We start from the raw sequence: 15896 nt of genomic DNA on the forward strand, positions 1-15896 counted from the left end.
TGGTTCCATACCTCTCCTGCATTCCAAAATGTGTGGGCTTTGTTGTTGTTCTTTTCTTCAGAATTAGAATAATCTTTGGTTAGCTTCTAAGGGTTGAAATTATATTTTGGATGATTGATATTGCTTGCCATTTTACTGTCAGATAAGGGTGGGTATGCTGAATATAATTTTTTTTTTGAAGGAGAACGAACCTAGTGTTATCAAATATACTCCTAATGCCAATATACTTTCATAGGACTTAATTATGCCTCACTGTCTATTTATTGAATCAAAGTGTTTATTTTTACATCTATTTTATAAGGCACAGTGTATAGTTAAGAGTAAAATCACTGCTTGTAAAATTTCTTCATTTCTGACATTTTTCAATTTTTTTCAAGATCAGAAAGACCTTTTCACTCTGCAGAAAATATTATTTATTGATGTGGGATAAGTTTTCTATAAAAACAAGCCAGGGCTACTTAATATAAGCAGTATGGAGCTTATCAACTGAATGGCTTGAATAACAAAATGTATCAAAATGTAAATCATCACTGTCAGACACAAGCTTTTAACAATTTTAATTGATATAATTATAATTAATATGCAATATGCCATACAACAAAAGTAGATACAATTACATTAAATATCAAAGAAGTTGCACATCTTTCCATTCTTAAATGATGTTGGCCAACTCATCCCAAGAAAGCAATCTGATGTTGGTCTTCTTGGTTAGCACTATTACCAATATCACCTAGCACTTTGAAATCAAAGTTGAAATGGTACATTTATTTGCCAAAAAGAAGTTAAAGGCAAAGAAGGTGAATCATTGTGCAAATCTGCATCCGGCCCAGTTGCAAAATTCATTTCCCAGATGCAAGGGATTGAACCATGCAACTTTGCAAGCAAGATGAAGGGCAAACAGATGACATCAAACTAAAATCGACTCCACAAAGGAACCCAGAAGACCCCAAGATGGTAAAGGCCAGAGGTCTATTTCTGTTAGTATTCAGTATCTATACCATGTTACCCTAACCTCTTGGATCCTAACTCAACAGCCTGTGAAATCTATGTCTAGGGTCATCCTTCATATGGAGATGGAAACTAGCCTTTGTGGTCCCGAGCACAGTAAAACCTCAGTCAGCTACATTGTGGGGGGTAGCCTAGAGCTAAAACAGCTGTTTGATGTGGCTATGAGATAGCCGTTGTTTTATAGACTTAACTAAAAACAACACACCAGTATGACAACAAATAAGAAACAGAGAGTACTTATATACTTGTGTAATACTTAAAATACTTAAAATGTCTATAAATATTTTTTTCTGAAGAAACTTAAAACACTGTAGACATGATTTCATTAATCCTCACAACACATTTGTGAGGTAGCATGGGTGAGGACAATAAAAAAGCATCATCCCCATTTAAGAAATGATGGCACAGACATCCAAGGAGGGTAGGAGACTTTATTGGGACCTCAGGAAAAGAAAATAAAATTGAATCTGCCATTTTATCATTTGCAAGCTGTAATATACAAGAGGCTGCTTGCCTCCCTCCTGCTCTGACATTTCCTCTGATGCTTTGACTAGTCTTGTCCTTGGAAGGTATGTGGTTGTTTAGATCCACTGGAACTATTTCTCTTGGGTAGAGCTGGATAGACTCCTTGAGGTAAAGGTTGTCAATTATCCATATATATTTCAAGTGTGTGTGCATTGTGTATGTGTGTGTGAATCAAAGTTTGTTGAATTCAGTTGCTAAAATCCTTTGGCAGGCTCAAAAATCGAGAAAATACATTTGGCAAAATCAGGTTCAACCCATTGGTACGTTATACTAATATAACAAACAATTTTAGAGAGTTTTTTTTTTATAGGAAGCTGTCACCTTGCTGAACAGATCCGCTTTAGGTCCAGATCCCTGTCTTTGCCATAGGGATATGGAAGTTAATCAGAGCAACAAATGAATCAAGTGCACAATCAATCCTAGCCTTCAGTAAGGAAAGATGCTGGCTGAGTTCATGGCTTATAACTGGTCAGGATTCCTTGGAAAGAGGCTGGTCCCTCTGACCCAGGATTTATGACAGAAGCAACATCCAGTAGTGCACCTATCTCTTCAAAGGGTTTCATGGATATTTTGTCAAAATGTTTGTGACTGAGGGAGAAAAAATATATGTGGAGTGTCCTGTTTTTATTGGCTCATTTTTTGCCAAACTGAAAGCCAATACAGGGAATGGGGCCAGGAAAAGGGACAATAATTTAGGTCAAGCTCAACCAGAGGAGTCATCATTGGTCATTCCTGACCATTTTTTCTGAGACTGTCAATTTTATTTTTTATTTTTTGTTTTAAATAATAAGAGATATTTGACTTCCATTCCTTGTTACCCATTCCTGTTGTAATATACCTCTGGTGGTTGTTCAATCTCCTTTGGTACCTAAGGCATTTAGGAATAAATCCTTACCAGAGTGTGGAATGGCAGGTTTATAGAAATGGCCTGGATACTGATGTCTTTGATACCAGAGGGGTTTAGGACAGCACTGCAACTGTGGTTCACATGTCAGTACTTTACTGGGCCACAGCAAGTGACAGGATGAGCTAAGGGTCAAGTTTCTGGAAACTAAGAGTCGTGGCAGCAAGTCCAAGTTTAAAAATAAAAGTTCACCAGTGTCAAGTTCTTTATGATATTGTCAAACAATATAACACATTTCAAAACAGGACCTATTATATATTTTCTACTCTACAAAATCAGAACATCAGATGCTGATATCAGCTGTTATAGGAGGGCAGAGTTACAGCCATGAAATAAAGCTATTTTGAACACACAAGGAAATAAAAAGACAACCATGCATGCTCAAAACAACCCATCAGCCAACAAATTAAAAAGGGTAAAAATGTAACAAATCATTGAGTTTAGTTAAAAATCTGGGAGTCTTGTTCTGTCACAATGGGCAATTGCAATAAATTAGAATTCCTCAAACTCAGCACTATCGGGCCAGATAATTCGTGGTTATGGTGGGCTACCCTGTGCATTGTAGGATGTTTAGCATATCCATGGCCTCTATCCACTAGTAGCACCCTCATGTGACAATCATGACATTTTAAATGCCCCCAGAGTACAAAACTGCCTGTATTGAGAATCATTACAATAAATGGATTCCTGCAAAAATGATTGGTTCATTCTCAAAACTTTTTATACAAGATTTGAAGACTATCTACCCAGGGGTTTTCATTTATTAAAGGGCAGCATCAGTAAAGTAAGTGTATGCAAAGAATAAATGGATTAATCATGGTGTCTTTTTCAAATGCCTCACAAGCAATTGCAGATAGACTAGTGTCTTAGAAAAATTGTCTTTAAAAACAGTTTACAGCCATTATCCAACAGACAGTAAGGCAGTGAACCAGTTGCTTTGTGGGGATAAAGCAAGGATTCTATGGGCTCCTCCAAGCAGTGGATGCCGGATAGTTAGTCAGAGCTGATTCCCACTTTCTTTAATGAGGCACTCAGTGCATGTCAGCTTCCTCCCTCCTTCACTCACCCTACTGAACACTTACTCCACACTCCTCTCCCTTTATCTTCTCTAATTAAGCTCATCTCATTGCTTTCTGTGGAATTACAACTCCGCTGTAAGCTTGTGGGCTGGGAATCCAGCTGCTATTGACTAGGACAGGCATCCTGGAGACAAGTGGCCTGGATGGGAGAACAGGTAGAGAGTACAATGAGATCTGACAGCAACCAGCTACTCTGCCCCTTGGCTGGCTGGCCTCCTCTGGAGCACTTTCTAGTTTCCCCTTTCATTAATTAGGCAGGTAAGAAGCAGGCATCCTGTCAGACACAATCAGATAAATAGAGATTAAAAAGGAATCTGAGAAATTCCTGCTTCCTTACCTGTAAGGTGAAATCCTCCCAGAACTCATTTCCTTTCCCCTCATTGAGATTTAATGTAATTTCCTAAATAAAAGTTTAAGAAATACCACAAACAAAAAGTTCCCCTAAAAGTAACCCCCCGACAAAACAACTCGATTCCTCTTCTTCTGTCCTTTTTGCAGTGGGTCCTGTGGTGGGTACAGAAGACTCCATTGCAGTGGTCTGGCCTCACAGGCTCAAGGTCGGCCCATTTCAGCTGCAACTCAGCCTCCACTCAACTTTATGTAATGGTTCTTTTTGTATCAGAAAGGGTAAGTTGTAGCAGCCAGAGGAGAGTGAGGAAAACAAGACAACCAAACCAACAAAACAGGGCTTAAGATTGTCACTCAATGCGCATCAGGTACTTGTCATTAATTCTACTGGATAAGCACTTATAAATAAAGAGCAGTTATTCCTCATTCCAGGCCACGTTCCTTCGTTAGGAGTCGTCGTACAGAGGATTGTTGTAGTTTCCCCAAGATCCGTAATCATGATCATCAAGAAGCCTTCCATAGGAGGAATGCCTGGTGGGAAGGAGAAGAGGGTTATGGTTATTTAGAGAAGTTGCCCATCTGTGGACAGCCTGATGCTCTGCAGCCTGAACTGAGGGAGGTTCACAGAGCCTACAAGAGGAAAGCCAGGATCTTCACTAGGACAACCTCTTGGCGACAGACTCATCAACTGTGGAGTCCCCAGTCTATAAACACCCTATAAGTTACCAATGATCAGCTGGAGGCCCAAATGACACCTTCTGTTGAGATCAGCAGGGTCTTGTCTGTCTCTCCTCACCATCCAGTGCTGGAGAAGGAAGAGGCCCCATTCCCTTGGCTATTTTATAGGAAGTAATGGGAAAGGGAAAGTTGCATTCCTGTCATTTTGACTTAGGTGCTGAATTTAATGTTCCCTGAAATAATAATGCCACAACCACAGCCACTGTTGCTCTCACCACCCTTCCTGATACTTACATATTGTTTTATAATCTACAAAATGCTTCTGAGTGCTGTTTCTACTTGATCCTTGGAATAAAGCCATGAGGCAGGTATTGTTTATCCTTGTTTCTCCAATGAGGAAATGGGGCTCAGAGATGTTGATTGACATGCTCAAGGTCACCCAACTGAGGTATGACTCAGTCCCCCACCTCCTGGATCCAGTGCTCTGTGCTGTTTCTTAGAGTCTGATTAGCACCTTAGTTCAACGGCAATATGGCTTTAACAGCTTTTGGTAGGGTATTCTGGGAACCTGCCCCACAAGTAATATTATGTCTTTAATAAACTGAAGTCAGATTATTCTCACTCTTCTGTTCAAAATCTTTGAGTGGCTCCTCATCTCACACAGAACAAAAGCCAAAGTCATTACAATGGATTGCAAAACTCCACAGGATCTGGCTCCTGTTACTTTTCTGAGCACATCAGCTACCATTCCAGTCCCTCTCACACCCTCTGTTCCAATCAACCTGGTCTCCTTGCACTTTCCCCTCATGCCTGGTACACTCTTGCCTCAGAGCTTTTGCACTTACTGTTCTCTTAGCTTGCAACAATTGTCCTCCGGGTCTCCACATAGCTCATCTCTCCATCTCCTTCAAGCCTATGTACAAATGTCACCTACTCAGTGACGCTTTCCTTAAGAACTCAATTTAAACTTGTACCCCTGCTCTCTGAGCACTCCCTGCCTAATTTTTCTCATAGAAGTCATAACCTTCTGATAGACTATATAATTTACTTATTTATTTTGTTTTCACCTCTCTCCCCTAACTAGATTGTAAGTGTGGGTCATTTGTCAATTTTGTTTGTTCTTGGTTCTATCTCCAGCACCCAGAAGAATATCTAGCACCTAGTAAGTCCTCAATAAATAAAATAAATGTTGGTGGAAGAAAGAGTGACTGGAAAAAAATACATCATGAAAAGCCAATCTCCTCACAAGATGAGAGCTTCCTGGAGAGGATTATGGTCATTTTAAGACTAGAACTAATGACAGGATTGGGAAAACTTCACAAAATGAGCATATGGTGCTTCTGAGGTTCATGTTAATGTGTGAATTATTACACCTTGCCATCAGAAATCAGCTATGCTATATATAGTACAGATAAACATGCTCAGTCCCCCTAATTTTTGTCTCAGCTAGATATGGAAATGAAATGAAATGAAAATGCAATCTGAGAGGCACATAAAACATTTGCTGTACTTAAATCTGTTGCTAAAATAATTGTTGTCACTCTCTGAAGCTTATTTCTATCTGTCAGGTATTTGAAAAGAAGTGATCTGTTGAAAAAAACCAGACCCTTGATGTGCTGGTTTCAAATTTTTTAGCCTTCGAAATTCTGATTTCTGTCCTGAAGCCTGGCTTAGCTGACCAAGTCTATATGCCTGAAAATTTGAGGATGTTCTATAATTATGTTTTGTTTTCTTTAAAGGTCCACATTCATTTCTACAGGTGTGAGAAGGCAAGAGATCATAAATAACACACTGGTGATTGACAGGAATGGGGAGGCCAGTTTTGGTAGATGAGGCCACTAGTTAGTCATTGCCAACATTCCCCCATGTTTAAAATTTCTAAATCCAATCAAATTCTTTAACAGAATGATTGAGAAATGGAAGCTATCAAAAGAACAAGTAAAAATCTGGGGATTACAAAACTGGATCCGGGCCTAAATTTCAGCATGACTTAGTATTGCAAGCCTGGCCAACGTTTACGTAATAAACATTTTCTTTTGACAGGGTATTCCTGCCTCAGCTTTGTATGGTAATTTACTTTCTCGCAACATTTTGATATCTATCATATGATTTTATTCCCATAAAATGTCAGTAGGGCCAATAGACGTATGTCCTTGAATGTGTTTTTAACTTCCCATTTCTTTAGCTATAAAATGGAGAAACTTAAAAAAAAACTTCATTAAGGTTATTGGGAGGATTAAATGAGGTAATATGTATAAAAGGCCTGGTACATAGTAATGCACAATAAGTGTTGGACATTGTTGCTTTTTAATTTTTATTATAGTGAAACTTATACAAGCACATGACGAATCTGCAAGTAGTTAAAAAAAAAAAACATTCGGTATCAATGAGCCTCCCTCCCATAAGGAACTCCTGAAACTACTCTCCAAGCACAGTTATAAAACCGGCTTCTTATATTATTGTTATTTGAATTAAAAAAAATATTATTATCATGCCGGAGTGAGGTTGGAGGATTAAAAATCTTCTGGTCACCAGGTTTTACTGATAATGGTTATTTTAGGCAAGACTATTTAATCAGAGCTATACCTCAGTCTGCTGTATTAGAAGAGACATCTGCTATACAAACACTAGCAAGAAAAGAAAAAAAGAAAAAATGGATCTTTCATTTTTCTTTGCCCTCACATTCGAATGAACAGTGACTTGAGCAAATTACTGATAAATAAAAAAAGCAAAGCAAGAGATATAAATAAACCATATTTGGAGATGTACTGAACCCATAGGGCTTGTTTTAGTATATTAATGAACTAAACAAAAAACATAGGGTGTGCTGGGATTCAAGCCAAGTTGGGATAAATTCTATCATATTATAGAAAGGGTAAGACACAAGCACACTTACACATACATGGGGTGGGGAGGGGAAAGAGAGAGAGAGGTAAGGAGAAAATCATTAATGATCACTTTAAACTGTCTAGGTCAAAACTTCTTAAAGCATGTCATGTTTTAGATGGAAATGAGGGGGGAAGGTTTTCAGACTGGTATTTGTGGAACCTAAGAGGTAGAAAAACTCCCATTCCGAAGATCAGGAAGGAGGGCCTCAAGGAATCTTGATGGCTGTCTATGTGATTTAATGGTAGAGCTGTTATGAAAACTTTGGTCTCCCAGCTCTATTACACAACATTGCTTCATCCAATTTCAATCTGAATGGCAATCTGTACGAGTGACATCATTGTCAGGTGAAAGCAGTTTTGTTTACTCAATTTCTTAGGGAAGACTGGGATCCATCCAACACAGCTCTATTTCTACTTGCTGTGCCTTGGCTCCCTTAGATGGTAAACCTCTTGGGGGCAGATGATGCCTTATGTTTCTTATTTTCTGAACATTTAACATGCTGCGCTTATTGCAATGGTTCTTTTATAAGTGTTTGATGATAGCTGTGTACTCCAGTAGCACATAAATAGTACTCATGGAGTTTGTTTGGTCATTACCAGCAGAGAATAGTATGACTTGTGGCAATTAATTGTGGCAAAGTGAAAATATCTTATTAAAGAACACAAAGGATCAAAGCCACCATTTCAACCTTAAATATAGGAAGAAGAAAGAGAACTGCAGCTAAATCTCTCCCATGTGACAATGTGTCTTTAAAGCACTCAGCGCAGTGCTCATAGTCCTTTTTAATCAATGGCACTGTGCTTATCATCAATACTATTTTACTGTATTGCATGGTTTAGTTAGCTAAAAGCAGAACCTGTGTGGACAAAATAGGGAATAATTTATGTTGTCGTTGCCTCACTGCTTCCTTCTCAAGTGGTTTTGCACTAATAGGAAGCAGCTCTCCCCACTTCCCTTCTCAGTGGGTGATGCATTGTCGATGACAACTGGGACGTAGAGTGGCACGCTTTAGGCCTTCTCCACCACCGTGAAGTGATACCTAGTTTAAGTAACTGTACCATTAATACTTAGTGGAACTCAATTGTCTCTGAAAATGAATGAGGTTTTACTTTTCTTGTGTTGAAACGAACATTTTAGAAAACACCTTCTCCTTCCTAAGGTTCAACCCCAGTTCCCCATTAAGGCTCCAACTTTGTTACTTTTTCTCCCAAAACCCTCTCCTCTTTAGTTAAGTGATTCTTTCCATTCATTTATTAGTGCTTATTAGGTGCAAAGAAGGAGGGATACAAAGATAAATAAGATGTGGCTTAGTGCTGGGAAAACACAGCTGAACCCGTAGCTCATTAGTCATTATAATTAAGCCTTAGACACTTATCATCCATTAGCGAGGCTAGATTGGTGCAGCTGTCACTGTCTCCCTTGTTTCTGCTGGCGGCTTTCTTTCTCTGAATATCATTTCCCTTCCTGGCTCTTTCCAGTTAACTATTCGTTGAAAACTTATCATCTATCAGGCTCTATTCTGCTGTCCTAAGGGAGCTTATATTCTAGTGGGGACAGACACAATAAATAAGACATGAAAAATAATATGTCAGGTGGTAAGAAATGTAGTAGAGGAAAATAAGGCAGGGAAGTTCCGGGAAGTGAGGAATTCCAAATGGGAGGGGAGGATCGTAATTTTGAATACAGTGGCCAGGGAAAGTCTCACTAAGATGATAGTTGAGCAGACATATAAAAGAGATGCAGATGAGCCTCACTTGGATGCCTGAGACAGATTCTCTACAGACAGAGAGGACCCAAGTGCAAATGCTTTGGGGCAGGAACAGAGAACACATCTGTATGGTAGCTACTGAATTATAATTTTTAAAAAACAAACTTTTTGTATTGGAACGATTTTAGGTTTAGAGAAAGACTGAAAAGATCAATTCCCATACGCCCTTTACTCAGCTCCCCTTGTTGTTAACCTCTTAAATAACCATGGCACATTTTTTAAAACTAAGAAATTGACATCGTGAGCTACAGCTTTGAAGCTAAGAAAGCTGTGACCATCAGGGGTGATTTTAACCATTACCGTAGCAAATTAGTGACAGAGTGAGCATCATAATTCAGGGATTCTATCTGTTCTATTTTCCTTCCATCAGAATCCCAATGATGGAAATGTTTCTAAATGTTCACTTTCTAAGTGCTCTTTGTATAGTCTGAGTTTCCTTTAAAAAACAGTGACTTTCAAACTTATCTTTAAATGCTTACCTCTACTTTGAAGGGGCAGATAAAGTTAGTTTACTTTACGTTTAAAATTATCTGCCAGATATCATACTTGCAGACACTCATCACGGAACAGGCCTGCACACTGGAACACTTCCTTATTTGTAAACAGGTTCAGAGTCATGAGGTTACCAGTGCGTGTGTATTATTTAACAGATCTCCACGGCTTCCCCTTCTCTAAACCAGAGTTTCTCCTGATTTGGAGGAAATGAATACTGCTTCTGCACCCTAAACTTGCCTACTCAGAATCTTTCACTCAAGCAAGAAATATTGATAGAGTAATTATTATATGCCAGGTACAGCTTAGGGCTTTATATCTTTCTAGTGGAGGGGACTTGGCAGAGAACAAGACGATTCCAGTCCAGGGAAGTGAGTGGTACAAAGGGTGTGTATGCAGCAAGGAACTCGCCATGGAGAGGGTTGGGAGGGGACTTCCCAGAGGCACTCTCTTTTGAGTGGGACAACTTGGAATCAGTCAGATAAAAAAGAGGTGAACCAAATACCTCTGACAGAGGGATCACCGTGTTCAAAGCAACAGAGGCCTGAAACAGCAGGGCAATCTACCTGAGAAACTCTAGAGCGAGGTGTTTGGAGTGTTAGGAGATGAGAGCAGAGCAGGGTTACTCAAAGCATTGGTCTCAGACCAGCAGCGCTGGTATCACCTGTGAGCTGGTGAGAAATACCGATGCATGGGTCTCATCCTGACCTACTGAAGCAGATCCGATGGGGATGAGACCTAGGAAACTGTATTTTAAATAAGCTCTCCCATTGATTCCTATACACATTAAATTTTGAGGACCAGTGAGGTAGACCCGCAGAATGCCAAAAGCTGATCTAAAAAAGTCAACCTGTAGATCACAAATTCTAGATCTTATCCTTTATGGCTGGCTGGGCCTAATCTTTAAACCTAACAAAAACCAGAAGGAATCTAGTTCTATAAAATATAATCACTAGAAGACTTAAAGCAAAACAGGTGACTTATAACAAGATGCCTTCAGACCCAGGCCCTGCAGTGTCTATAAATCAAGATCACATTTATTTTTGTGAAGGGAACAGCCGTGTTGTCTGTCTGGGTTACTAGCACGACTAATTATAGCAGCATTCACGTTGCTGGTGATTGTAGATACGGTCTCCTGTGCAGGGGATTATCTCGTGGCTGAACGGTTTTGAGCCAATTTAAACAAAACAAAACTGACTTACCTCATTCTTCAGTCACAACTAATTAAAGACACCCTTCTGCAAGAGGCAGGCAAGGCTTTGCTTTCTTTTAAAGTTTCACATAAACCCTGGAATAAAGACTGCTCAGAGATCGTTTCTCTTTATGAACATATAACACAGATGCAACAGGCATTTTGAAAAAGCACAATTGAAACTGCCCAAATGGAACATTAGAAAACTGAGCTGAAGTGCCATCTTTCTCCTCCTTCTAGGATTCCCCTCTCCTTCGAATCTTTCATGCCTACCTACTGGATGGGACTTTTTGCAGCCACCATTTTACTGAGCACCTAAGAAGTAGCATCATTTTAACAAGAACAATTACAATAATAGCAATAGTTAATGCTTCCATCGCCCTCATCTCACACCTGGCACTGAAGGTTTATCTGTATCATATTTAATCCTCATAACAATCCTGAGTTAGATATTACTATAGTCCCATTTTACAAACAAAGAAACTATGCACAGAATGATTAATAAACTTGTTTCAGAGTACATGTTCTTAACCAGTATGCAGTCTGTTTCCTCTGCATACTCTCCACTCATCGCTTCATTTTCAAAACAAACTGGAAAGATAGGTATTATTAGCTCTATTTTTTGCAGGTAAAGAAATTAAAGACCAAAGAGATTTTAATTTTCCCAAGGCCACCTAAATAGTAAGGAGAACTTGACCACAAAGCCTACATTCCTCCCTCCACACCACACTGCTGCTGGCTAAAATGGGGGACCCATTGATAATAAAGAACCTTGGAAGGTCAGGGCAGTTCATTTCTAGAAGCAACATCTAAAAGTGGCTTAGATTTCAGAAAGACATGGTTCTCCAGGCAGGGGACATTGTGATAAAACTAGGGGTCATGGTCCCCAAAGAATAGGACTGTTAAAAACAGATGCCTAATGTTTACCAATGCCTTCAGAGGGAATTAGAGCTACTGGTAGCAGAGCTTGCAAATCATGCCCTTTTTCTGGTTGCAAGGCTGTGCTTTTTAAGTGGACCCTTCTTTTGTGTTAGCAGGGATGTAGCACAGGGTTTCAGGCCAGATGCTAATGGCTCTCTCATGGGCTGTGATTTCAGTCAGCTGCTACTCCAGCCAAGTGAGCTACAGGACCACAGACAACAGACTTCTTGTCATGTCATTGTTCTCAGAAATCTAGGATAGGAATGAAATAAATTTCCATCCAAGGTAAAACTCAGCCTCAGGTAGGTACACACACACACACACACACACACACACACACACACACACACTTGTCAACTGAGCCAAATGTGTTTGATGAATGATTAGTGGGACTTTCCAAGAGTCTGGCAAAATAACACTTGAAGGGGTTTAGCACGGCTTTAAGATTCATGAAAGTTATGAATCCCCTTGTTATCATTTTGCCAAAATAACAGCAGCAGAGTGGGGTTTTCCTTAGGGAGTTTCTAAACACGGATTTTATCACTTTATCCATCCTTAAGTTTATAGTTCCCGAGATAAATAGTAACCTTATATTTGTACCACTGGGGACCGTTCTACATTTTAGAGGGAGGGTATATATGAGAGAGAGAAACCATGACTCATTCAATTTAATCACTCACTGAATTTATCCAATGTTGAGAATGCCTGAAGAAATTAGGCTTTAAATTTTTCAAATAAAATGTTACATAATTTTAATCAGCACTTATTAGAACCAATTTTAATGTCCTGCTTATAAAATTTCCAAGCACATTAAGTTCTGTGATGGCAGGACTGTGTCTCATCACTGATGTGAACCCCACGCTTAGAAGAGTACCTGGCATATGGCTAACACTCACTATCATTAAGAAATTGTCCTACTGTTGGGGTCACTTCCAGTTGACCACTTTGATAATATGATGATGATGATGATGATGATGATGATGATGATGATGGCAGGGATATGTACTTGAGAAGCGGTGTCTATTAATCCTCCTAGCAATGCTACTGAGTACTTAAAATTTTTGCCCTTATTTTACAAGGGAGGGACGTGAGGGTTAGTGAAGCTGCGTAACATGCTCAGGTCACACTCGCACCTGCTACAAAGTGGTAGAGCTGGGATTCGAACTGAGGTCTCCCTGATGTAGAGTCTGAATTATTAATCCCTATTCTAGACTGCCTGTCTATAGTCAATGGCAGGTTTGAGATGGTAAATGTGAATTCTTGTCTGAAGTCAAGAGGAAGAGTCCTTAGGTTTTTTGACAGTGTTTTTGGCGAGTGTGTGGCAAGAAGGATTTCTATTTCTTCCTTCTCTCCAGTGGAGGTTACATTTTTGGTGACATAGCCCTTCAGAAACTCACCACTGGTGATTCCAAAATGACTCTAGGTTAATCTGTAAGTCCCTTTTTGGGGGGAGAGGGGCCCAATGCAAAGAAAAATTTTGTTACAAAGAGCGAATGAGGTTCCAAGAGTAGTTTGTGAAAGCCAATTTAACTCATAATAAAAATACAATATTTCACAGTGATAAATTATTAATTCAACCAATGAAAAAGAGTGCCATTCAGTAAGATATAATTCATAAAATTAAGTTTGCTGCTCAAGGAAATATAGACTTAATGAAGAGATTTTTTTTTTAAAATATGAAGGAGACCTAACAATGCTTTTATAAAGGCTTTTAAATGCAGGTAGCACTGGCCCTTTAATTCTAATTTCTCTTCAAAACCTATTTTTCCTATTCTTTGAACCTTAGATACAGTTGATATTGCAGGGCACTCTTATACTTGACACCATCATTAGATTTATTCAGTGCACATTTAGAACGAAATATGGAGGGAGATAAAAGGGAAGGAGAAGGGAAACGTTCCCTAGTGGGCATTGGAGTGGGCTGGGGTGACTAGAGGAGATGAAAGGGAGTGAGGAGAGAGGGCAGCAAAGGGGATGTGTGCATAAAGAAGAGAAACTCAATACACGAACTACTCATGGGGGATGAGGAAAGGAGGGAAGAACAGGGTGTGCACACCCTCTTGAGGAAGAAGACAGCTGTGGGGAAGAGAAGTCAGGAGTGTACATGCATGACTGCGTAGCCTTATGCCCCATTGTTCACTCATTCAATTTATCGAGTACCTTGTTGTGCTCACAGATAAAGTCTGGGCTCTCATGGAACTTACATTTTTGTCAGGAAAAGGGGTATAAACAAACAAATACACACACACACACACACACACATATGAAACAAATAAAATAATAGACAGGTAACAGCCAGGGTAAAATAAGATAATAAATAATGGGCATCACACTGGAAGGCAAGGAGGATGTGATGTGAAAGCCATATATGAAGAAGAGTTAGAAGAAAAGCATTTCAGGGAGAAGCACCGAGAAGAGCCAAGGGACTGGAGAGAAAAAGAGCCTGGTGTATTCTAAAAATCGGCTAGAAGACCTGCATGACTGCAGCTCAGTGGTTAAGAAAGAGAGACAGATGTGATGAGTGAGAAGAGGTAGGCAGGGATGGGTCCATGAGGGAGCTTGAGGGCCAAGCTGAGGAGTTAGGATTTGATTCTAAGTGCCTGGGGAAGCCACTGGGGGCTTTTAAGGGAGGGAGTGACAGGGTCAGAGGAGCTTCTGTAAAGAGCTCCTGCTGTCGGGAGGCAAATGTGTTAGAGGTCAGGGAGTGCTCATCATGGCGGCACATGTCCTTCTGCCTCTTTTTACGGGAAATGCACAGACTGGCAAATAAGACTGTCACTTGCCATTTGGTATTTTACAGCTGGAAGGACATTCAGTATGAGTAATGTGATTTTGAGACTGGGATTTCACAGAGCAGTAGACAAAAGTGGAAGCTCACAGAGTACTGCAACTTTCTATTTGGCAAAAAAAAAAAAAAAAGTAAAAACTCAGCTACCATCTGTGATCACCTTCATTACATAACAAAATATATTTTAAAACCAAAGCTATAAGGATATCATCTCAGGGTGGGGGGGGGGGACCAATTTTATAGAAAATGCTACACTTTCCTTATATTTTCAACAGTTTGCTTTAGTGCCAGAGAGAACATCCTTACAGGCTGGTACACATCCACAGTGTTCAGAACTTTGGTATTTAGGGACCACCAAACCCACCCTTTCCCCCATTTCACAGATGAGACAGCTTGAAGGTCAGGAGTCATGGCTCCCTCAGGGTGATGGGATGAGTTAAGGGCAGAGAGCCAGGGCCTTAGTCTCCTGACTCCATTACATCATCATGCTGTGTATTTCAGCTTATTTCTTCTGCTTTGCCAAAGTTCAGTTACTGTACCATCTATTCCCATCCAGTGTGGAGGACACTGGCCATTTTCATTTCCCTGCCAATATTTCTGAGAGCTGAGATACTTATTAAGATATAAGCACTCAGCAAAACAGCTCTCAGCCTGGAACCCAACAAAATGGAATTCTTTTCTTCATAAAGAAGAGTAAAGTGCCTCTCACCTGATCTTCAGATATGCTGCAACTCCAAACACCAGCACCACCACGGCAACGACGGTCACTGTAATGGCAGCAATGCTGCCTGTGAAGGAGGAAAAGCAAAGGAGAGAAGATGAGGGAGCGTATTCATTCCAGATCCTTCCGAAGTCAGAGCTAGAACAAAACTCAGTGTCTTAATTCTTTTTACCAAAATGCTTTTCATGCTAAGTGAGGTTCAGTAAATGGCCAGCATTTATTAAGTCTGTTTGGCTGGCCAGGAGATCATAGAACAGTCTACAGTAATTTTTGATTATTTTTTAATAATAATGCCAAGCTATTTCTCCTGTTGCTGTTTGCAGGAGTAAGGGATTTAAAATCTCCTGATTTTATTTTCTTATTTTATAAACTCTGGCTCCTCTTCCCACCCTTTGCAAAATATTGGGAGACTCAGGATGTTTTATTCAAGGGTTACTCCAAAGTAACGTGGTTGGTTTTCAAATAAACCAGAATCATATACCTAAATAAGCATTGCCCACTTCAAAAGAACCATTTTGGTAGGAGATGCACTAATTTTAATGATGCCATCAAATCAAAGCATTTTTAAAATTCCTTATTGGGA

General features: G+C 39.7%; 1 protein-coding gene across 1 annotated transcript in view; it reads right to left on the bottom strand.

Annotated features, from left to right (window-relative positions):
* Positions 1-545: 545 nt before the first annotated feature.
* Positions 546-15896, bottom strand: part of PARM1 (prostate androgen-regulated mucin-like protein 1) — a 95703-nt gene continuing 80352 nt past the window's right edge. The window contains exons 3-4 of the mRNA XM_016154000.2: positions 15302-15380; positions 546-4395 (exon numbers count right to left, since the gene is read on the bottom strand). Coding sequence (XP_016009486.2) covers positions 4311-4395; positions 15302-15380 — 164 coding nt within the window. The 3' untranslated portion in view covers positions 546-4310. The remainder of the gene's footprint in view (positions 4396-15301; positions 15381-15896) is intronic.

Source organism: Rousettus aegyptiacus, unplaced genomic scaffold (genome assembly GCF_014176215.1).
Source record: "Rousettus aegyptiacus isolate mRouAeg1 unplaced genomic scaffold, mRouAeg1.p scaffold_m13_p_10, whole genome shotgun sequence".
In the NCBI taxonomy this organism is placed as follows: domain Eukaryota; kingdom Metazoa; phylum Chordata; class Mammalia; order Chiroptera; family Pteropodidae; genus Rousettus; species Rousettus aegyptiacus.